Source organism: Podarcis erhardii (assembly GCF_964252035.2).
Source record: "Podarcis erhardii genome assembly, chromosome: 5".
Classification (NCBI taxonomy): Eukaryota; Metazoa; Chordata; class Lepidosauria; order Squamata; family Lacertidae; genus Podarcis; species Podarcis erhardii.
In genome coordinates this window covers 65,642,945-65,667,557 of record NC_138509.1, presented here as the reverse complement: position 1 = coordinate 65,667,557, position 24,613 = coordinate 65,642,945, and the positions used below count along the sequence as shown (strand labels likewise).

Genomic DNA, 24,613 nt, shown 5'->3' with positions numbered 1-24,613 from the left:
GGACGCACCCAGATTTCCCCTTCGTTTTTGGAGGGGGGAAAGTGCATCCTATGGGGCGAAAAATATGGTATATATATATTTCAACTGCGTCAGACCAACATGGCTACCTACCTGACTCTCCTAGAGGTATTGCCTTTCTGACACCACCTCTTTTGTTCATTCTCGTAGAGAAAACTTTCCTAACATTCCTTGATGCAGCCTTCCTGACCCTGCTTTTGTTCATGTACCCCTGAAAGTGACATTTATTATGGTCATGAACCTCACTTGGTGTCCTTGGTCCAGTCACTCAGTCTAATGCAACTCAACATTACTGCAAGGATTGGTGGAGAGAAGAGCTACATATTCCATCTCTTGTTCTTTGAAAGGGGGAATAAAAATACAGAAGTTTATTCTGTTCCTGTTGGAGAGGAACATTAGATCGTAATGGCAAGTGTGCAGAGCAAAAAGGGTTGCAATAGAAAAGGGAACAAGACTGGACCACTGCTGTTGATAACAAGAGCCTTTAGTAAATGCATACAAAGCGATTCAGCACAGTTAAGATGGAAAATCATAGCACTCAAAAAAATACATTCTAAAAAGTTACGTTTTAAAATACAGCCTAAGTTAAAAGTCATGACACATGACTTGCTAGACCATTTAGCTTAAAGGTATCACAGCAGGTTAGAATTGTTTTGCTTCAGTTCCTCCTCTCTTTAACCATGCTGTAATGTAGGGCAATTCATAAGCAGTTTGTACAGTAAACACTCCAATAACAAGTACCAAGATGCTTATGTAACTTTTAGGGGCAGACTATATTAGACTATTGTCTTAGAGGTACCTACCCAGCATCATGCCTGTTTGTGTTAAACAGGCACACAATGAGCGCTAACATGACTAGGTATTTTCTTCTCTTCTGTATAAACTGATAGCTTCCTTCAAGATAAAGGAAATGAAGGCTAGCATTGGCCTAGCATTTAGTTACCTCTAAATTACAGTTCAATAAAGGTGGAAGTAGTAGGGCCTATTCTGTACATAATAATTTGAAGATAGTTATATTATTGAAGTGCTTACCTTCTAGGTGCATCAAAGCCAAATACAACTTTACCAACTCTTTTCAGAGTGCTCACCTGTCAGGTCATCCAGAAATGGAGCTGGTACAGAAAAGTAATCTAGAACACAGTTCACTTGAAAAATATGAACTCTTCCCAAAAGATTTCAAAACAGATCTATAAAATGTAGATTGACATTTTGTTCTTAGAATATATAAAAATAACTAATGCTTCCATGAAAATTATAATTTTGCCAATTACCTGCAGAATCCATATATATTTTTAAAAAGACTACTGAATATGAACTACCTAATGCCTGATTCTTTGAGCAGAATCGGTTCCTTCTATGTCAACCAGCCAGAAATATCTGACTAGAGCTTTTTCTGGACAAAGGAAAGGATTTCAGTTTCAAATCCAACAACTGAATAAAGCTGTAGAAAAACTTTCTTTTCTCTGGTGAGCAAAAAATTTGACCTCCCATTGATGTCTACCAGATTCAAAATGTCACCATTTATATGTGAACCTCAGAAACAGGGTCATCGAAGAAGCCAAGGCATGGAGTGTTGTATGCTCCAAGTGATAAGTTTTTTGCCTTTGAATCGTAGATCTGCTCCAAATTGTAAGGAGGAAAATAGAAGCTCTTCAGAAACCCTTCCCTAGGCAAGCCTCACTCAGTTGTCAGTTTGGCCAATACAAGGCTAAAATTCATAGTATCAGTCATCTCAAACAAAATGACACCACTTGTGGCCTCCCTTTCAAACACTTCAAACATGCCTGGAGTATAGGACATCTACATCTAAGTGTCTAAAATCAAATACCAGTCCTATCCGTTCCTATCAGTTCATCACTCAATGCAGCTTTTGTAGTAAAGGTTCTGTTGTGATGAGTAATTACAACAAACAATATGAATGGCAAATGGGCCAGCCAGCTCACATGAATATACCCACTATGTAGGGTGGGGCAAGTGGGATTGTGGTTGCCTGACTATTTCCCTCCACCATAAGCACCTGCTGTCTCTTCTCCAGGGCTGCCAGATGTTCAAATATAGGTGTTGCTTGTATAATGCCTGCACCCACAAAATCCAGTGTATAGGTTTGAATCACATGGTTGCTTCCTAGATTCTATGTAGCATATTTGTCACGCCATTTGAGTCTACGAGCACTAGATCTTTTTGTGAATAGGCATTGTGAGAAGCCGGTACCCACATATACATTTCTAAGAAGCCTACAGGCGTGGCAGAGGAGTTCACAGTGAATAAAGTGAGCTACTGCTCTGACTCTGGTATTCCATCTCACAGTATGTTTGTCAGAATTCCACGTCCCCGGGGCATTTTTGTAAGGATTGTAAGGAGTGAGGAAATATTCTTCAAGCAAGTACAGAGGTAGATGGCCCTTGAGCTGCAGAGGTTGATGGCTCTTGCCCTGAGGCAGCAGTGGCTCCTGTCAGCTGGGAATCCATCAGCTCATAATTACTGGTGTCATCACTAAGGCTCTGCTCACTCTCCAGACTTGGGACTGCCCAGATACTACCATGGCTGCAGCCAGAGGAATTCATTTTGAAATGGTTGTTTTCTGAGGAGTAAAAAAATAAAATAAAAGCTATAAATGTATTGACTATTAATAAACACTAAGCCACAAATATTGTTCAACAGCCATTACATACTATTACTGAATTGCTCAGGTCGCCTGGCACTCTGCACATGCCCTAGAACTACTTTACTGAGCTTTACAAGTGAATGTGCAATAAGTATGGGACTTGCAAACACAACAGATGGAAGCAGACATTGGTTTATGCAAGCTATCCTCCCTAACCATCTTTTTGGCATATTCTTTTGATAAAACAAAAAGTGGGACAGTCATTTCCACTAATTCCTCCAAGTGCAATAGCCACTGTGGTATGCAATAATCTCCAAGTGAGCCAGTGTGGTGTAGTGGTTAAGAGCGGTAGTCTCGTAATCTGGGGAACCGGGTTCGTGTCTCCACTCCTCCACATGCAGCTGCTGGGTGACCTTGGGCCAGTCACACTTCTCTGAAGTCTCTCAGCCCCACTCACCTCATAGAGCGTTTGTTGTGGGGGAGGAAGGGAAAGAAGAATGTTAGCCGCTTTGAGACTCCTTAAAGGGAGTGAAAGGCGGGATATCAAATCCAAACTCTTCTTCTTCTCCAAATTAAAGATCACCAGTACTGTACCTCCATATGTACAAGTGTAACTTGTGAGTTCACATACACATGCAAATAGGGACATGGGCAGGCCTGGTAACAATATTCCATGAACAATGAAATCCTTACATGCCTAGGTGTAAATCCCACGGAACTCAAAGGAGCTATGTAGAAATATATAGGACTGCAATATAAAACTCTAATCCTGACTATAGTTGTCTAGGAGGAGTAAACAAACTTAACACAATAAAGTGTACTTACCAGTAGGCATACACTGATTTGAACTGGACAGCAGCCATACAGATCCATTTCAAATTATCAAGTCTAGTCATTCCTTTACAGAATTCATCGTAGACCTTTCTTGTTTGGAAATTCAATAAAAGTTTTGAAGATAGCTTTTCAAACCTTGTCCTCTTACCTGGCTTGGCAGAGACATATACTCCCTCCCATGAGTAGTTAGCAAGGTTCAGGGGTTGTGTCACCCAAGGATCCTCCACTACCACTTCTAGAGTTGTACGATCCTCTGGAAAAGGCTGCAAGAGCCCAGTCAGCAGATTCATCAGGTCTGAGGACAACAAGGAGATGAAATAATATCAGCAGCTTTTATGCTGGTCTTCAGCTTGCCTGTCAATTGTACTTAGATTAAGCACAGCCAATGCAAGTTTGATAATCTGAGCATAATGTTTAGCATCCATCCCCATAATTTAGAAGTGTTGTACATATTCCTCTCACAGCTTCTTCCTTCTTCCTTCCTTCCTTCCGTCTTGCAGGATAACCTTTGCTTGGCTATGAAAATGACTGAAATGGAGCCAAGGTTGCCAAATACACACCTTAGACGGCGCAAAACAGACCAATAGAAGTAGACGGGTGACTTTCTAGTTCAAAAGCTAGGACAAATTCCATTCCCCTTCCTTTCAGTCAGTAACTCTTTTAATAATTAGTGAAATACACACCATCCGACACTTTGTAAGGAGGTCTTAGTACAGCATCCATAGTTTCTTCCAGCTCACAAAAAGGATTTTCTCCAAAGACTATGGTATAAAGAGTTATACCAAGTGACCACATCTCCAGTTCTGGTCCCAAGTACCTATAGAAGAATGCATAGTTCAAGTCAATAATGTTCACACACACACACACAAAACTCAAGCAAATGGGGAATTTACTTAAAAGAAAACGCAATTAACTATCATGATATCCAGGCAGCAAAATAAACTGAAAATGATTCCTTACCAACAGCCAATATATTTCCCCTCCCTCCCTCCTACCCACAGCAGATATGGTTGAAGAAATGGTGGCTGTGGGTGGGTCTGTGATTGGTCAGGGATCATAGCTGTCAACCTTCCCTTTTTTTGCGGGACATTCCCTTATTCCAGCGCCGTTTCCCGATGCTATCCCGGATTGTTAGATATCCCGTAGACTGTCCCCGGGACAGGTGAGGCTGCTGATCCCTTATTTTCAAATCTGAAAGTTGACAACTATGTCAGGGATTCCTAATTCAGCAATAAAGAGCAAGGAAGATAAAAACACTCTGTTTTTCTCTACTTTATTCTTAAGTTTGTTTTACAGGTCCTACCCCCAACCAAATCAAGCTACTGTTGGGGCAAGATCTATAGGTTTTCTTTCAAACTCATACATACGGATTTCCTGAGAGCACTTCTGGTGAGCAGTACTCAATTGTCCCACAAAACGTATAGAACAACTTGTTAGGTTCCAGGTAAGCAGCTGAGCCAAAGTCTATGAGCTTGATAGTGAAATCTTCAGCAATTATAATGTTCTCATCCTTGATATCTCTGTGAAGGATGTTCTTACAGTGCAAATAGTTCACTGCAGACACCAGCTAATGAACACACAGAAAAGACCAGAGATCAAAATAGGTAGCATTGCCAATAATATTGACTAAATGTAGAAATATTATTTTGGCTTTCCCCCCTGAAAGGACATTTAGCTATTTAAAAGAGGATATACATAATCATTCGATAGATTTGCTTTCCTCTTTTTTATAGTAACTGGTTATAATATTTATCAGTTTTTTAATCCCATCCTTCCCTCAAGGAGGTCAGAGTGGCTTACATCATTCCCCCATTTTATCCTTACAACAATCTTTTGATAATGTGATGACCTATATCAAAGAGAACATGATGCATTTCTAAGTCTCTCTGAAATAAAATTTCCAATAGCATGAGGGGTTGTTGTTGTTGTTGTTGTTTAAGTAAACAGCAGCTGCAGAGGTCCCCATTCTAACTGAGATTGTGACACAGGAAGTCTTTAGCCCCTACCGTGAGCTCAGTTCAGATCCCTCAACATAACTATGTTCTTCTAGACAGCTTTCCGTACAATCAACTAACAAGTTGCAGATTTCACTTCAACCAACTCTTACCTGTCTGAATATGTAACTTGCCAAAGGCTCATCCAAATTAGGCTGGTTATCAATGAATGTGAAGAGATCCAGGCCTGACCCATGTCTCTCCATCACCAGCTGGAAGAACTGCTGGTTCTCAAATACATCTAGCACCTGGCGATAAAGAGTACTGCTTCAACTTCACACACTTTACACCCGCTCCCATCCCTCCTTGAACAGGAAATGATCTATTAAGTGCAGGCTTATGTCAAGCTTACATTATAGAACAATTAAAGTATATTCCACTGATCCAAAGACTAATAAGATAATGCAAATCAGGAATAAGCAATGGAAGTTTAGGAGGATTTCAACTTCCAAGGTTTTCTATGGAAACATTAACTAGATTCCTTGTACAGGATAACTACTTCAGCCACATGGGCCTTACTGTATGGACACCTGCCCACATAGTATCTATTAAAAGCCACATTTGTCAAATAGCTGTCTTCTGATTACATTTTCAGCTTTTAACACCAAACAAAATGAATCTGTGCCACAACATCCAAACATGCAAGGAATTCACTACAGTGGTACCTGTGGTTATGAACTTAATTCATTCCGGAGGTCCGTTCTTAACCTGAAACCATTCTTAACCTGAGGTACCACTTTAGCTAATGGGGCTTCCCGCTGCTGTCATGCCGCCGCCACACGATTTCTGTTCTCATCCTGGGGCAAAGTTCTTAACCTGAGGTACTACTTCCAGGTTAGCGGAGTCTAACCCGAAGTGTTTGTAACCCAAGGTGTTTGTAACCCAAGGTGCCACTGTATATGAATTTAGATACGCATATTGGATGAACAGTACCTTAATAATATTAGGGTGCTGCAGCTTTCTCAGAATTGTAATCTCTTGAGTAACTCTCCCCAGCTCAGGATCGTCTACCCAGCAGTAGTCCAATACCTTCCCTTTCCAAATGAACTTCACTACAGCCTGGGAACAAAGCAAAGCAAATGAGGTAAAGTTGGGGAGTAAACTGCTTTAAATAAATAAAACCTTTAATTGCTATTAACATCTAATCAGTGAATCTTAAAAGACTGTACATTTACAGAACAATTCTTATTGGATTGGGGGGTGGCATAGTGGAGCTGTCATCTCTTGAAAAGCCTTGCTAGTTCACTGTAGCCAGCAACATACCAATGCAAAATTACCTAAGACTAATTTTCAGTTTATACAGTTATATAAATTCTCTAAGAGAAAGTGACCCAAAATATGAGTTTTCAAGTGTCTACTTATAGCCTGTACTGATAGGGTCACATGCATATCACTTTGGAAGTAATTCCATAACCACACACCACTTTATTGTGGTCCATAGACCCACAATACACGGTACAATAGTCAATATCAACAGTAAGGTGTAAAATTGGGCTTGCTAGCCAACAAAGAAGGTGAATTCCATAACCACTGGGGCCATCAACAAGAAAGCTGTCTCTTGTGTCCACCAACATGATTCATCTTGCCTGTTAGCAAGCCCTCCGGCAAAGTTCTTAGCATATAAGGTTTGTACATGTAAAAAGGTGGCATTTCTGGTGTTTTAACTAATGCACAGATGTGCTCACACACATTCATTACTAGCAAGGAGAAAAAACACCAACTGAAAATTGCAGCAAAGGCTAGTTCCACTGACCCTTCTGAAATGCTATTTATATTGAACCTGTGAGAAGCCACATCTACACAGAGCTTTAACAAATGTTAACAATTTATCTAGAGCATAAACTCTTTAACACAGTGAACAAGACCTGAAGAAGAGCCCATCTAGTCTAGCATTCTCTTCTCATGGTAGCCAACAAAATGCTTTAGGTTGGTGCCACAAGCAGGGCATGAGCACAATACTCAGATCACTGGGGGTGAAGGAATCACTGGCAGAAAACAGTGTCAAGCAACTCACTTTGATTGGAAAATAAAACAGTACTATGTATGCTCATATCTGAACTCTGAAATCTAGATATGTGAAGGATTTTGGAAACTACTAATAAACACTTCATTCCAAAAATCAGAAGGATTATCAATGAATAGTTCTGTTAACATTTGATAAGTAGTTTTGCTCTTTCACCTCTTTGCAATCCTTTTTGCACCTGGCTGTCCAAACAAATCCAAACGCTCCTCTGCCAATGAGTGTAAGTGTGTCATATTTCTTTCCATAGTCTCCCTCGCAAGCTCTCAGTCTTTCTAGTTCTTCAGCTCTTCGTGAATTCTCTAACACAGGGGTCGCTTTGATCAACTGCAGCAGAAAACACAGACAGACGCTACAAAATCAGAGAACTAACTAACATTTGTGTAATCTAAAAAAATAATGAAATACCCAGTACCCTTTGTACAATCCTACCAAACATGCCAGTGACCAGTCCCAGCAAACTGGCAATTCCAGCAATCATCACTAATTGCTAATGCATCATGGTCAAACCTGTCAGTCAGGCTTCCCATACCTTTTAATTGTTAGGAAGACTGCTCCAGAATAACCAGCAAATAGCTAGAAGGTGGCTGAGTGTTCTGAATGGGCTAGAGGGCATTTCTTCTCCTCCCCTAGCCAAGGATAATATAATATACCGGTAGGTCGTGGTGTATCTATACGGCAGGGATCAAGAATGCTTTCTGCTCCACAGGTCAGATCCTTATTAGGATCAGTCTCGTGGGTCAAATTTGACAGGTGGATGGGGTTCCCCAATGGTCAGCCACAAGCAATTATGATATCACATGACTGGCAGGTTGGCAACCCTACCATCCTCTAAAAATCCCTTGTGCAACTATTAGAATCATTTTTTATATTTGATTGTGGATGTTTTTTCTGTCTTTAATCTTTATTGTGAAATTACTTTGAGATGCTTCATTGGAAGATAAACTAAACAAACAAAATAATAAAAGCTTTTAGTCAGAAGCAGTCACTAGGCCACTGTATTTTCCAGTCAAAAGTTCCATCTACCTGCCGAAATTTTTTTGGGCAGCAGATTTAGGAATTGGCATTGAATCCCATTTCTTGGGATGCATCCAAACTAGTATACTCATCATATTTCATTTCATTTTTAACCTTCATTAATCTTGGCACTCTCTTTTTTAAAACAAACCAAACTAAAGCAAAATGAAGCTGACTACTCCGTTTTCTAAATAAAACGGAATTTGTGAAATTACACCTGGCACCCATGCATGCTTCTGAAAATACAATGCAGTTTGCAAAAGGCCAACCTGACAATGGTGGGGAGAAGACAGGTTTACACAGTACTGGGAGTGGACTATCTGGGGATTTTGAACCAAGTCAAGTTAGTTTCTGCCAGAAGCAATTGACTTGTGATACTAAGGGTAGATGAAATTCAACATCAAACCAAGGCAATTGTTCCACCAGTGCAAGCATTTCTGCTTGCCAGAATGAGCTCTCTCTTCTCTCCTCCCCCTGTACAGTGTTCTGAGGGTTCTCCAGGTTCTCCTGACCCCCCCAAGCCGACAGGGGAAGGGTCTTGCTGTACTGGCTCCCACTAGTACAATTCTTTAGTTTAATGTGACCTACAGTGTGTTGCACATCATATAGCTGGTTGTTTGTGTAAAAAGAAACAAACATACCAACCAGCCAAGTTAGCAGGTTTGCCTACTATTTTTATTTCATGCCCAAAAGTCAGGGGCAGGGCTTAAAACAGACAGAAGATCCAATATACTTACTTCTGCCAAGCTAAGTGCAGAGACATCACTTAGGTTTGGGGAGGAACTGGCCAAACTGGAAAGTAAGAACTGTGTTTTTGCTGCTGCTTGTTTCCGACTCTGAAAGTGGTCTCTCATAACCCAAATGCAGAAGAGGGCAGCAGGGTCATGCAGTTCCACACGTTTCACTTCAAAGAGTATAGCTGCAAAAATAGAAAGCTTGTCAAGAAGGCACTCTAATACCCTAAATAAATGGTGATACATATATTTATTTAAACTCTTACCCTGATAGCGAGAATCTGAAATTCACAAATGTTTTTTCACTGGATAGGCTTTTAAAAATATAAAACGTGTAAATTCTTAAACATGAGCAAAAAGGGCTTAATTAAGAGCCAAGTAAATAAATAAATAGTAGAAGATGGAGTTTCATCACTGAATCTTTTCCAACAGAAAAATACTCAGTCCTTTTTAAGAAGCAGGTTGATCAACATCATAAGCACATATGATCATTCTAAAGCAACCCATGTAGGAACACCAGAGCTTTGGCCTTCAGACAGCCTGCTGTTCACTTTATAGGACTTACAAGCACTCCGACAGCTGACCAGCCCATTTGCAGTGTAAAAAGTTAACCATAAAGCTGCTTGATGAAAATTAAGGAAGAGTTGACAAGCTCTGCCTAAACATTTTGGCACACCAGAAGTTCTCTCTCCTAATTTCACTGCCAATCAAGTACAGATTAAATTCAAAATGTTAGTAAAATCAAATTAATGTTTTCCTCTGCTACTGTGTTTTTGCATTCCGATTGTGGATGACCAATGCATTAAACCACAGCTTGTCTCTTATTCTTGAGTCAACAGGTTTGTTTTATCATTCCTTGCCTGCTTCACTCACACCGAACACCAGCTTCATGTAACCTTTCCATGCACACTTATGCCCAATTAAATATACTAATGCAAGAAGCAAAAATGTCTACTTTGAACTTACCGAGTCGAGAACCATCTCTGTGGTAGCAGTTACCCGAATAGTTGCCTTCTAGGATCTCGTTGTTCAAAGTAATTGCTGAGGACTGTACAGCTTCTTGTTTCACAGGAGTTGATGTTAACTGTGCCATGCTCTGCTGCATTAACGGCATGAGATCTTCCTGGGACTGCACATCACTGTGCAGTGAACCTCCTTCTAAATGTTTCCCCATTCTCTCTGCAACACTTTTGTCCTCTGAAGCACAGCATGTAGAGAGGTCAAGGTCCACATACCCTGAATGCTTGCTAGAGAGTAAGCCCTTCCGATGGCCTATTGGAGAACCGTCGCACAGTAGGGGGTCTATCTGACCACTTACAGAAGTATTAATTTCCTGGTCCATGGGCCGCTCAAGATCTTCCTCACTTAACAATGGAAGCTTTATTGGTCTAGCGGCAGCAGAGAAGTCTGAATTCACCTCTCCGCTAATCCTCAATGTCAGGTCCGTCAAACCACAGCAAACAGAATCAACCTCATCACTTGGCTTTTTACCACCCACAATCTCCAGTGCAGAGACATCACAAGGTATTGATGATCCTGCTGGAACGGGAAGGCTGCTGCTCCTTTCATCAGGTAACAAGGCTGATGAATCCTTTGCTGAATTTTCTAGTTCAGTATTTTCAAACCTCAAGCTCTTTCTACTACTTGTCAGATTTACTGTTGGCAGGTCATCTATGATCCCGTGAGTGTGTTTGGAACACGGCACTTGCTTGCTACACATGGGCTCGTCCAGTGTGGGAGTCCCACAGGACACCTGCACAGCATCACAAGTCACACTTGCCCCAAGCCCTAAATCCTCTTCTAAGAAGCATGTCACAGAAGTCTGATCACCCATGAAAAAATTCTCTCTTTCTGAAGACGTAGTGGCATAATGGCACTTCATGATTTCATGTGGTGAACCAGAACTGTGTATCTCCAAAGGGTCATCTTCTTCTTTATGAACTAGATCAGATGCGCACCTGGCAAGATTCTTCTCTCTCAGTTTAGTTCTACCTTCCAACATGCATGGTTCAGAATGAAATCGTTTCGGAGAATGTATTTTGTACTGCTGGCAGTCGTTTAGTTTTGCAGCCTCTGTCTCAGGGCAGCCTCCATCCTGTGAACTCTCAGAAGGCAGCGCTTCATTATGGACCAACGCATAGTCCCTGCTGTGTAAAAAAACAAGTTACTAGTTGGGTCATAATGGATGAGGGAGCATCTTCCCCATTACGTTACATTCCTTGCCCTTCCCTATCCCATGGTGTAAGATCAGGCGATCCCACTGGAGCTGTCCAGTTCTGAACATCAGTGGCAGCTGGATACCCAATATCCTTTGGTAACTGGAAAAACTTGCCACATGCAAGTAAAACCTACCCATTCACTGGTGTGACTGACTCTGGAAGAGATGATCCAACAGAAGGCAGGCCACTCCCTCTGTCCAGCTGGGCATGGAACTCTACTTCACCGCTGCTCATTGTAGCGGCAGATTGGCACGTCATTATTTCATGTGAACCAGAATCACGCATATCCAATGGCCCATCTTCTTCCTCAGATGCGCACCGGACAAGGTTTCTGCCTCGCACTTTAGTGCTACCTTTCAACACACACTGTTCTGAATGAAACCGTTTGGGAGAACATACTTCGTACCGCTGACAGTTAGCAGGTTTTATAGTCTCAGTGTAGCCTCCATCACATTGACTCCCAGAAGGCAGCACGTCCTCATGGGCCAGCACATCGCTGGAAGGTGCATAGCCCCTGCTGTGAAAGAAGACAAGCTGCTGGTTAGGTTATGTTGAACGAGAGCAGAATCTTCACCAGTGTTTCCCACTCCCTGATAAAACATCAGAGCCAGCTGCGTTCCTAGTGCACGTTTGTGACTGTCAAACCCTACCCATTTGGTGCTGCAGCTGCCTCTGGGGAGGATAACAGAACAGAACACAAACTACTCCCACTCTTTGGCTGGGTTTCCTTCCTGGTACAGAGTTCTGCTCCATCACTCCTTGCTAAATCCTGTTGCTCTTGCAGCAAAGCCACATCTCCAGCAAGAAGTGGGCGAGTGCCTGGAACAAAGAAAGAAAACTGTGGTAGGTTGCAAGTTTTCAGCAAGGCATGCACTGGAAGACTCTATGGGCCATTCGACATGTTAAACGTTTTTAATGGCTAAATGGCTCCCCACAATGTCTTTTCTGCTGGATATGAAAGGTTAAATGAGATGTAAGTGCTTAAAATGTTAAAAATTTAGCAAGTATGTCTTTACATACTGACATTTTAACACCTCAGGCAATCCTTATGTAATGGCACCCAGAATGTGGAATTATTTCCCTAGAGAGTCAGCTGTCCCTTACAATTAGTTACTTTTAGGTATCAACTCAAGACATGCTTGTTTTCTCAGGCCTACAATACTGGTTGAGAGGAATTGGCTGTTGGACTGTTTTGCAATCTGGAATTTGGCTTATATTGTTGTTTTATTTTATATATATATATATACACACACACACACACACACACACACACATATGTAATAATAGTACCTCTCACAGTTAGCTAAAATTATGTTCTTGAAGTCTCGAGCAGGCCATTCTAAGGCTAAAAGAGCAGTTGTTTAAGGGAAGGACAAGAACGCTGCTTATTTACTGTGGACAGCCCTTCCAGGGGGCATGCATCAGCCAGCCAGACAACAAATTCTGGAATTCTCCAGTGAGGAACAGTTTCTAGTATCAAGACCCATGAGACATATAAATTAAATCATGTTTCAGGTAACTCTGTGGTACAACCATTTCAAGTTGTTATCCTTTTATTTTTGCAGATGGATATGTCCGAAAGAAGTGAGAACAAAAAAAAATCTATCAAGAGAGAAAGTGTGAATATGACATTCCATTCATTATAATGTCAGATCCACTCCACAGCCTATTAAAAATAAAAAAGCATAGCTTTTTGTTGCTATTTCCCACCTCCGTAAATTTACCTTCACTTCCTTCCACCATACCACAGCCATCTACCTCGGTTACTTTGAAGCCCCCAGAGGAGCTCACATTTTCTGAGTCCACATCGTAACTTTCTCTAGATTGTGGGAGTTGCAAAGAGGAATCATCAACTCTATCCATGTACTTATAAAAACCAGGAATCAAGAATGTGATGTTCTGAAATACAAAATAAATGTGATGAAATTCCTCCTTTACCCCTCACTGCATACTGAGAAATACCAGAATATGTGACTGAATAAAAATATCATACGAGTAATCTTTGTCCAATATGCACTTTAAAAACCATTGTTGTACAATGTAGTTTGCTTCTGAAACTTTGAAAGTGAGTTCCCCGCTTGCTTTGGCAGATCTTAGCTAATTTCTGACAACTTAGTTACAATGCACCACTCTATATTATGCCACTGTCGAATGGCGTCCCTCCACCCAACTAATCCTCAGCAATCAGCAGTGGACTGGATATACTTCCCAAGTGGTAGCATTCCCATGACTTCACCGTGATCTTTCTCTAGAGGAAAACAAAAGCAACAACAAAACAATACCTTCCCTAGCAGCTCCTTTTTCTCATAACCAAAGAGCATTAGAGAAAACGTATTGTTGATTCCATAAATTGTACCATCCGCTTGAACAGTGATTAGTCCACTGATGGTGGTGAACACCCAGACGGAAGCACAGAAAGAACAATCTACAGGGGAGGTGATGCTGGTGTCATCTTCTAAAATTTCAGCATCAGGTACTGGTGCAGGCTTATCTGGTACAGGGATGGTGTCTTCAACAGGTAAGTTAACTTCCAGTTTCAGGCTGAGAGGAAATGTTGTCCCCTCTCTTGCTCGGCCAACAGATCTCTGAATTTTGATATTCTGGGGGGAGGAAAAGAAGACTTGTAACATAATGCAAATTTAAGCAAATTAAAAGCTCAGTGACAGTGGCCAGGAAATCAGTCACATGAATTTTGACTGAAGGCCTTAAATGACTATCACAGAGTTATGCACAAGAATCAATCTATGCAGAAAACTTTAAATCTTGTGAAGTGGGGACTAACAGATGGACAACAAAGTGGATCTTGTGAACCTTTACAATTACAGAAAGACCTATATTTCAAGGCTGGAACTCTAAAAACACACCATCTATTACTCAGCAGTTTGAGGATCTTACTGCTCCCTCTGCATATTTGCATGTGTATCTTATAATCAACAATCTCATGTACCTATTTGGACATGGCTTATATTTATACATTTAGAATATGTTTTATGAATTGTTCTTTTATATGCATTCTTACTGTTAATAAGAACAGACTCCTCTTCCCCTTTTCCTTCTATTTGCAATTAAGAAGAAAAAAGAAACAAATTACCCAAATAACATTTAAAAGAACAGCTAAGTACCGTATTTTTCGCTCTATACGGCGCACTTTTCCCCCTTCAAAAATGAAGGGGAAATGTGTGTGCGTCCTATGGAGCGAAGACGCCATAGCCCCGCGACCCTCTCCCGGCTGCAGTCTCTTTAGCCGCGCACCACCTCTCCAGCCGGGAGAACGCGCGTGGGGCTAAAGAAGCCCCCGCGACCCTCTCCCGGCTGGAGAGGTGACACGCGGCTATGGCAGGAGCCCCTTTAGCAGCGCACCACCTCTCCAGCTAGGAGAGAGCGCGCGGGGCTAAAGAAGCCATAGAAGCTTTCCGCTGCTCCCCAACCTGCTCTTTGGGGCTGGTGGGGGGCTTCCCCCCACCAGCCCCAAAGAGCAGGTCGAAAGGAACCTGAACCCTGGAGAGCGAGAGGGGTTGGTGCGCACCGACCCCTCTCGCTCTCCAGGCTTCCAAGGTAGCCGCCTGAAGGTGACTGAACGGCACCTTGTTTCAGAGGGGGAAAACGAGGGGGGAAATTCTCCCCCTCTCTGCGCAGCACCTCCTGCCACTTCGCTGAAGGGGTGCTGGGCAGAGAGGGGGAGGTTTTTTCTTGTTCTGCCCCCTCTAAAACAAGGTGCGTCCTATTGTCCAGTGCGTCCTATGGTGCGAAAAATACAGTATAATTTACATCACGGTACCTTTGGTATTTTCTTGCCAGGTATAGGAATTTGAACAGATGGAATCATGTCTGTTATGTACTGACCAACTACTTCTTCTGATGAGGCATAACCATAGAGATGAGCAAAAAGGAGGTCACAGGAAGTAATCTCTCCCTTAAAATGAGAGTTACAAGAATTAGGGTCATGAGGATACTGCATTCTGAAATATTAGTTCTTGACAGTAATTAAGGTAAAATGGCCAAAATATATGCAAAGAGGGTAAAACTATTCAGCACCACTAATTCAGCAGACTTGGTCTCAATGAAATGCCACTTTAAGATGGACGATGAACTTCCTCGTGGTTGTTTCTTTTTATCCCCTGAAATCTAGCTAATTTAGATGCATTTGTTTTATTTACAATATTTTAGGATGATTTTCTGTCCTACAAAAAGCCTCCAATAAGAAACAATAATTATTAAATCACATTTTTTAAAAAATACAATCATTTACTTTCTTGAGTGCCTTGCAAAGCCAAGCAATCCCTTCACATCAACAAAAGTTCCTTACCTATCTCAAATTACAGCAGCAAGGTTAAATCATTTCTTTAAACAATTCCAATCCCCAAGTTTGTTGTTTTTAGGGAGCCTCCAGTCTCGTGGGCCTAATGAGACACGGTCCTAATTTGACCCACAAGGGCATTTTCCCCAAACCATGCCCATCTGTTATATATCTGTTATATATTCCATTATACAGCAATGGAAAACTCAGCTTTAAGCCTATTCCAAATTGTTCCTTGAGCAACTAGATTCACTGGCAGTCCCTATCAGCTGATCAGCCTGCCTGCAAACCCCACTGAAAACAGCTTCACTAGGGAGTTCTTCATCACAAATCCTCTAGTATAGAGGACCTCTAAAAGGGACTCACAATAACCACCGATCACCTGATTAGTGGTGGCAGAGAGCCTCATTGAAGTGTTCTGTTTGCAGGCGTGGTTTGATTTCAAACCATAACTGCAAAGAGACATTCCACCACCACCCCACCAGTCTGCAGAAGAAATGCCCATCTGTGTGCATAAACTGAATCCAAATCACACCTGCAAATGGACCTTAAAGTGACCTCTCTGAAGTTGGTACCTGATGCCATAATGACTTAAGATGATAAGAAGGCAGGCAACACTGTCCACCTGTCAAAGGTTAGCCCAAGGGAGGTGGGGAAAGCAAGGATCCTGCACCCCAGCCAGATCTAGTTTACCAACCCATTTTAAGCAAAATGTTGTTCAAAGGAAATGGGTCAGATGAAAATCACTAGCACAAAACAACTGATGAGCATTTAATATATATACCGGTATATAATGACAAAAATTGGCTGGTAAATTGCTTTGTGTGTGATGAAAACCAAAATTGTTTCAATAACTCCTAGTACCCCATAACTGTAATTGATAGCTAGTTGAAAGACATTGCTGCAATTTAAGCTAACTGGATACTCACTCTGCTTGTGAAGAAAACAGAGGCAGAAAGTCTTTCCACAGGCTCTAAAACCACCACACAGTACTGACTGCAATGGGTTTTCATTCTTCTCATCCATACAGAAACTGGGATCTTTTCATTGCTATGGGAAATAACATCTACCTATTGATAAAAGACAGTATTAAATTTCTAATCTGTAGTGCTTAAAATTTGATCAGCCATGTGACAAACTTTCAGTGACTGACTTTCAATACAAACCTTTTGTGTTTTTATTTGTGGAATTTTGCATATATAATAGCTTTACTATATGGGATATGCAAGTGTGTAAGCAGATATGCATACACTACATTACTTCTGAAGTAACAACTTTTAGGTGTTTAAAAACCGAACAAATTTTAAAGTACCTCTTCATTAAATATGAGCAAGAGCAGCCTTATATTTACATGTTGGCTTCCTATAGGCCCTTCTGTGGCTATTAATACCTATATGAGCAGTAGTAAAAATTCAGAAATTGTAGCATATACATTGCTGCTATGACAAATATTCTGTTCTCACATACCACAGTTCCAGGAACTACTGCTTCATATTCAGCATCATCATGCTCTTCCTTCAGTGCTTCCATAATATCCCAATTGGATTTTGAAATCATCTGAGATAATTTCTGGCCAATCACCTCCTGAGTACTGTAACCAAGAAGCTTGCAGGCTTTGTCATTTGCAACTAGAATCTAAAACAGAGGAACAAGAAAAGTAAACTCAGCTTTTCTTCTTCTGTTAAAAGTAGAGTTTGATGCTATTTCAATGGGGAATGAGCTCTTAAATTTACATTGATAATCCAAGTTACTTTGTACAGAAGCATTCTTAGACATTCTTACTCAAAAGGCAGAGTGGAGCAACTGTTACTTTCTCCAGATCATGCCCAAAATATATGACCAGGACAAATGTCTGCTAATCACTGTTTCACAGTTTACCCTCTAAAAGAGATACTATTTTCTTTTCAGTTTTATCTGCGTACTGCTCAAATAAATGTATTGTATAAATATTCCATTAACAGTGCACCATAGCCTTGTTTACTAACATGCCTTCAGTAAGTGATTCAAGCTAAAATACCAACAAGTCAGACAACTAGCAAACTACAATATTATGGGTTCTCGGATATAGGCAGCAATCTCTAGTTAAAAGAACAATTACTTAATTGGCCCTTAACAATAAAAGTGGCATACCAAAAACAGTTATTACCAAACCACATCCAGCCCCATTTTGGTCTACAGTTTTACAGACATAGCCAGCTGCAGCTGCTCTTAGTGAAAGGGGCTGTTTGCAACTCCAACCATACACAACAATGTAGCAGCAAAGTGAAAAATTATCCATACAGATCCCATTACATTTTCAAGATAAGACATGGAGTAGACACTCTTTTCCAATATTAAAAAATAGCAAAAGCAGCCCGACCCTATTCTTTAGCTATCAGCCAGCTTCCTTTCACCCCAACTTGGCTACTCATTTAACAAACTAGTTAGCAAATTCAAAATTGATTCAGTAATCTGCCTTGCCTCTGTCCCATGCTTCAGCTGAGCTGTCCAATTTTTTTTTTAGTTAATTTGTACAGCACAACAAGGATGTTCATTCATTTGGATGCTAGTCTGGTGCAGTATCATTAATATTTTTAAAGTTTTAAAAAGCTATGATCAGCTTTGTAAAAGAAGAAAAACTGTTCCAGGAAGAAATTTGTGACATTACAGGGATCAAACAACCTGCCTTCTGAATGGCTGAGATCTGATTTAACAGGAATAAAGATATTAAACCCTCACCATAAAGTCAGTGCTCAAGAATAAACTATAAACCTGTACAAACTGTAGGCAGTGCAATTCCCCAGTTCAAGTTATGTACATCGCTACATGCATCCTCATACTACCATTCCTCTAACCACTTAGTTGTGCAGCGGCAGCTTAGTCACCAAACTTTATTACACTGGGCCAAGACTCCTCACTACACTGGTACAAGTCAATGAAGAAAATACTGAACTAGGTGGACTAGTGCTTTGACTCTGTGTAAGGCAGCTTCCTGTGCTCACATATTTGGGGTCTCATCATGAATCAGACTGATATCAAAGGTTGCAAGCATTGTTAATGATTTTTGTACAGTTATTTTACCAGTTTTCTACACACCACTAAAGAGAATATTTGCATACTAACAAATGTACATGTACACATGAGTCTTTAGGAAGTGGGGGGGGTAGTTTTCTGCATCTGAAAAGTATGATTATCTTACACTAGTGCTGCACTATAAAATTACAAATATCTTTCGTTTGATTTTCACCCCCCTCACACACTCTGCCTGACCCAATCCAAAACTACACGTTATGATGCAAATGAATTACTGCAATATATGTATAGGACAACTACAACAGGCTTTCCTATCCAGGGGTCCTCTACATACACATTCACAGTGTGCAATTGTGTGTAAGGTAACACTTTACAAAAGCTAATTATTACCTCAGTTGTTCTGACATCCACAGTGAAAACAGCTTTGTTTGGGTTGCGCACAGCAGTTGCCAGAGCCTGGATAGATTCTTCCAAAGTCAGAGCATTTAAGAGAGAACATGAAGAGGTACTGCATATCGAGCAAGAAAGGGAATTGTTTTCCAAATGAGTCCAAGTGTTGTGCAACTTACTAGCACAGATGTTCTGAGCAGCTAACGAAGATAGGCAAAAGGAACTCCATCCATTTTCTGAGAAGAAAGGGGGGGGGGAAAGTTCCACAAGTATCTGTCATTAAAATATATGTAAGATTTCAAGACAACCACGTATCAACTGTTAAAAAGAAACATAGTTACAGGCAATAATTTGTTTTTAAAAAGTTACAGGGAAGAACTAAGCATGAGAAAAAGATTAGAAAGGCAATTGTGTTTTAATGAATTAACATAAAGAGACAAATGACTCATTCTCTGAATACTGTCTCAGAAAGCACAGGGCACCTGTACCGGATATCAACCATTATATGACGAGATCCCATCAGTGGGAGGGAAAGGATCAATAATGGCAAAATGCCAAGCATCTAGTCAGCAAGGCTCAGCATATTACAAAAAATCATGGCATGCCTACAAAAACATTCACAATTCAAAGACAATTATGATCTGTTTCTGTCCAATTTTCCAATAAACTCCCCTTTCGTTTCTATCCCATTCCCTTAGTGTTCCTTTCTCAAAGCTCTTTTTGAGAAACACAAGCATGTCCACATGATTAAAGAGTTGAAAATTACCCCTCTGTCTTTGACTAACAAATACATTTCATACATCTCCACCTGCCAAGTAATCACCTGACAAAGATGTTTTCTTCTTGCAGAGCCTGGAAAGCCCACTCTTCCTTTTCTTGTTTATCCAGGGAAATGACTTGCTTAGTTCTTCACAGACACCAGGATGGGACAAGGCTACTGTAGAACCCACAAGGGCCTCTTTGGATGGTGACATGGTCATGCACGGACTAGAGTACTTCCGCCTAAAAAATCCAGCCTCTGTGAGGGAAACAGAAGTTGTACATTAATATCTCAGGCTGTACATAGCATTCAGTTTGACTGAACAAGATTCTGATATGTTGGTAAAGAGGCAGCAGGGCAAAAACAGGTATTGTGGGGCATGGGGAAGTTGGACAGCAAAGAGAAGGATGACCTGAAGCACTGAAACAGGGGATAGAACTAGACAGAAGCCAGCAGAAACAGATGCCATTAAAATGCTTAACAGCAATTACAGTTGGAAAACAAAACCTGCATTTAGGCAAACAGCAGCTAAGCACAGGATAAAAGCTACTGGGTTTGCCACCCAAATTGGCAATTTATTTCCCTAGCGGAGAGCCTACCAAGAATGAGCTGATGGGCAATGGTCAAGGCTGCTATTAGCAGTGGAGAAAAGTGGTTGAAATCACAGGTATATTCTGACAGCAAATAACCCCCATCACATGATGGGGAAGGGGCACCCAAACCAACCCACATTGTTTGGGAATGTAGTCATTGACTGATAACAATCGGATGTTTCCAGAGTCTACTGTATATGGAAGCAGGGGAGAACTAAGTTTACCCAACCAAGAAGGAAGCGCCCTCTGCGCATGTTCAGAGGTACCCTTTATATTTAACCCTATATGTACCGGAGCTGGTCCCTGGAGCTGAAGACGTGCTCCGGGGCTGAACCGAAGCACCTTCCTTCCCGCTCATCCCAACTTCTCTTCACTCCTGCCCGACTTCAGACGCAACCGCCTTCCTGCCCGCCCGCGGGTTTCCAGGGGTCGACCTGAGTAGGCCGAGAGCAGACTCTAGAGCCAATGAGACGCGGCAGAACTAGCGACGGACAGCTGGGCAATCCAACCAATATCGAGGCGGGGGGCGGAGCCAGCCCCCGCGCTCGGAGACAAAGAAGTAGAAAATCCCGCGCAAAACGGTTGCTAGGGACGCGCCAGCAACGTTTTATAGAGCCATGGGGGCGGGAGAGAAAGAAGCCCAACTCCGTCGCTTCCCAGTCGTCAGGCGGGGAGGGAAAAGGGAAACATGACGACTTTCTCTTGCCCAGCGAATAACTTTCTCAGCATGAATTTCTTCCACTGCCTTATACACGTTTCAATATATCTGCATGTTTATAGTCCTCACGCAGCTTGTGGTCGCTTTAAACACAGCATATTCCAAATTCTGAGTCTGGTCTCTGCCTTCCCTCGTCGTTAAACAGGCATTGGATGTGTTTTCGGGTCAAGCCAATGAGCCCCTTTCTTCCGTGCTATACGCAGCTTTGACTACCCCTCGCCTGTTCCCGCCCCGCCGCCCGTTTTTATTGCCGTTTCATCTTCCGCCCGAAAGTTATTTCCCCGCCTTTTGGTCTTCCTTTCTGTATCCTTGAGGCCAAAAGCCAGCCACCCGCCACCACGCTCACTTATCCTGCGTTCTCCTTCTTGCCCCCGCCTTAGTATTTACCTCCTGCTCAACTCCTCAACTCCAAAGCTAACAAGCCAATTCTGGGCTTGAAAAAGCTTCAGGAGACACCTGTTTGGTTCCGCTTTACTCAGACCGATTAAACTGGGGCTGCGTATACACCTGAAGCAATTTTAAGACACATTTCCCTCGCCTCCCCACCAAGAACCCCGGGGACTGTGATTTGCCCCTCATGCTACAATTCCCAACAGCCTTAGCAAACTACGGTTTGCAGGATTCTGCTGTGCTCTGAACATTTCCCTAGGAAACTCATTTCTGTTTTGGGGACCATTCTGTGGGGATAAAAATAGGCCTATAGAAATGCAGAAGCAAGGAGTTTCCCCTGGGCAGTGGCGTAGCGTGGGAGGTGCAGGGGGGGCCAGCCGCACCGGGCGCAACATCTGGGGGTTAGGGTTAGGGGGCGCAAATCCACGGGTTAGGGGGCGCAAATCCACGGGTTAGGGGGTGCAAATTACTTGCCTTGCCCCGGGTGCTGACAACCCACGCTACGCCACTGCCCCTGGGGCATCTAAGTTCTCAAATCCTGGCAGCAGGTCAACCACAGCAGTCAAACTGCTGGCAAGCGAGCTGGTCTTCCAACATACCCACTGCTGCTGATTATCAGAGCTGGCAAAGCCCTGTGCAGTTTGATTTCAAACTGTGCAGGCAAAGGAAAGCAGAGGGCAGAAGACTATGACACCAGATGATTGACAGGTAGGCGACCTTGCCTACCTTTCAGGTGGCCCATGGGGGTGAAGAAGAAGAAGAGGAGTTTGGATTTGATATCCCGCCTTTCACTCCCTTCAAGGAGTCTCAAAGCGGCTAACATTCTCCTTTTCCTTCCTCCCCCACAACAAACACTCTGTGAGGTGAGTGGGGCTGAGAGACTTCAGAGAAGTGTGACTAGCCCAAGGTCACCCAGCAACTGCATGTGGAGGAGCGGAGACGCGAACCCGGTTCCCCAGATTACGAGACTACCGTTCTTAACTACTACACCACACTGGCTCTCAGAAGGAGGTAAAGATCCAGCCCACTGAACAATCCAGTTTCCCACCCCCGATCTAGATCCTTTGCAGTCTAGGTGCAGGCCTGGTAGTGGGACAGAATCAGCCTGGGTGCCTCATAGATGAGATTTGTGGAGAGCGGGGCAGAGGGAGTAGGACTGTTCTTGATCTTTCTGTGGCTTTTGATACTTTTAACCATGGTACCCACTTGGACCAACTCTGTGAGATGGGCGCTGGAAGCACTGTACTGCAGGGCTTCTGATCCTATTTGCAGTGTTGAGTCCAGACAGTAAGATGGGGTGGGTGTGGGTGTGTTAATTGGCTCTATGGTGCATATCAGGGCACCATTTTATCATCAATGCTTTTTAACATCTATATGAAGCTGCTGGGAACAATTATTAGGAGCTTTGGGCAGGATGTCATCATTATGCTGGTGCTGACTACATTCAGCTCTTCTCCATTACATCTTAATCAGATGAGGTTGTGCGAGTCTTGGACCAGTGCCTGGATGCAGTGATGGGCTGGATGAAGGCCAATATACTGAGCTTCAGTCCCAAGAATAGCTTCCTAAAAGAAGCAGTGGTGAGATTTATTTTATTATTATTATTTAAAAAAACAAACCTCCCTGAATCCCATGGTATTTTCAACCAGTCTCCAATCTTCCATTCTGGATGAAATGGATTATCTAGATCCATTTCAATCTGGCTTTAAGTCTGGCTATAGAACAGAGACTGCTTTGGTCACCTTGGTGGGTGATCTATGCCAGGAACTGGACAGTGGGAATATGTGCCTGTTGGTGAGCTACAGCTCTCCCAGCTCGTAAATCACCACGGCCGGATTCCACTCCACCACACTGCCCAGCCACGGAGACTCTCCAGGTCCTCCTCGTCCACCGGCATTCTGGCACAGCTACTCCTTCGCTCATTCACAGCACCGTACAGCCAGACCTCCTCAACACTCTGCTCAACCTCAGGAACCCATCAGAGCAGCAAAAAAACATTCTGGGCGCATGACCTGTCATGGAATTCTACTCATAGTGATCCAGAGCAGAACTCCAGTGTATAGTGAGCAGAGCAAAAACTTAAACACATTGCAGGATTCCCAAAAAATAGACCAGAGACAATTAATATTTCATCCAACAGAGCTTTACTGCTACTGAAGGCAAATGAGCATAATGGTCACAAATCCAATACATTTAGGATTGCCACTGTCCATAAAAAATCCAGTTGCAGTAGACTTAACTTAAACTTAAAATAACTTATAATAAGACTAAAGCTTAACAATATACAGAACACCACACGAGAAGAGAGATAGAAAGATAAAGTGAAACCCTGGCTCCTTCTGGCTTATTATAGTCAGCATGACCTTGACTGAAAAAGATAACAGACCAAATTTAAGCCAGCTGTATTCAGCTTCTCTGAAGGAATAACGCAAACATCATGAACCTTCTGCTTGTTTCTTTCACACAGAAAAGCTTCCAGAACCCTCTTGAATTAATCAGAATAGGAAATATCTCTACACATCAGATCAATACTTTTTGTACTAAAAAATGCAGACTGACACTGTTGGGCCTCTCAGCAGATCTTGGGGTGGGATTTGGGGGCACTATTTTACAATGGCTCCACTCCTTGGAGGGGCAAATTCAGGTGGTGATATTGAATCCCAATTTGGGATATAAATACACTAGATAATAATAATCTGTTTTGCTGTGTTTTTAGATTTTGATTGATTTTGATTTTTTTTTTAAAATGTAAGATGCCTTGGGTCACTCTGCAAGAAAAGTATCTAACAGATATAAGAAATATTTAAACAACTCTGGCTCATTACAAAAGAAAGCTCCACATAACAAGCCATTAATTAATGGAATTCACTGCCACAAATGCTATGAACTTGGATGGCTTATAAAAGAGATGAGACAAACTAACAGAGAATTAGTCTCTCAACATAGTCATTTGGGCATTATATCTAACAGAATCTCCATCTACAGAGCCAGTGTACCACTGAATACCAGTTG

General features: G+C 42.1%; 1 protein-coding gene across 1 annotated transcript; it reads right to left on the bottom strand.

Moving 5' to 3' along the window:
* Positions 1-486: 486 nt before the first annotated feature.
* Positions 487-20,937, bottom strand: PASK (PAS domain containing serine/threonine kinase). Its single transcript, XM_081863107.1, has 19 exons — positions 20,785-20,937; positions 19,964-20,158; positions 19,141-19,376; positions 17,206-17,373; positions 16,668-16,808; positions 15,220-15,354; positions 13,724-14,041; positions 13,166-13,340; positions 12,092-12,260; positions 11,575-11,958; positions 10,189-11,369; positions 9,226-9,407; positions 7,631-7,798; positions 6,385-6,510; positions 5,565-5,699; positions 4,825-5,024; positions 4,141-4,274; positions 3,606-3,752; positions 487-2,599 (listed from the first exon to the last, which is right to left on the bottom strand). The coding sequence occupies exons 1-19, from the start codon at positions 20,849-20,851 to the stop codon at positions 2,394-2,396; spliced, it is 4,467 nt and encodes a 1,488-aa protein (XP_081719233.1). The 5' UTR covers positions 20,852-20,937; the 3' UTR covers positions 487-2,393.
* Positions 20,938-24,613: the final 3,676 nt, after the last annotated feature.

Bases quoted from the DNA above. Each gene is read 5' to 3' on its own strand.
- PASK (XM_081863107.1), bottom strand. From the start codon at position 20,851: ATGAGCGGGAAGGAAGGTGCTTCGGTTCAGCCCCGGAGCACGTCTTCA. The intron at 5,025-5,564 runs GTAAGAGTTGGT...TGTGTTCATTAG, and splicing joins CAAGTTACATATTCAGACAG to CTGGTGTCTGCAGTGAACTA. The intron at 2,600-3,605 runs GTAAGAGGACAA...TTTACTCCTCAG, and splicing joins ATATGTCTCTGCCAAGCCAG to AAAACAACCATTTCAAAATG.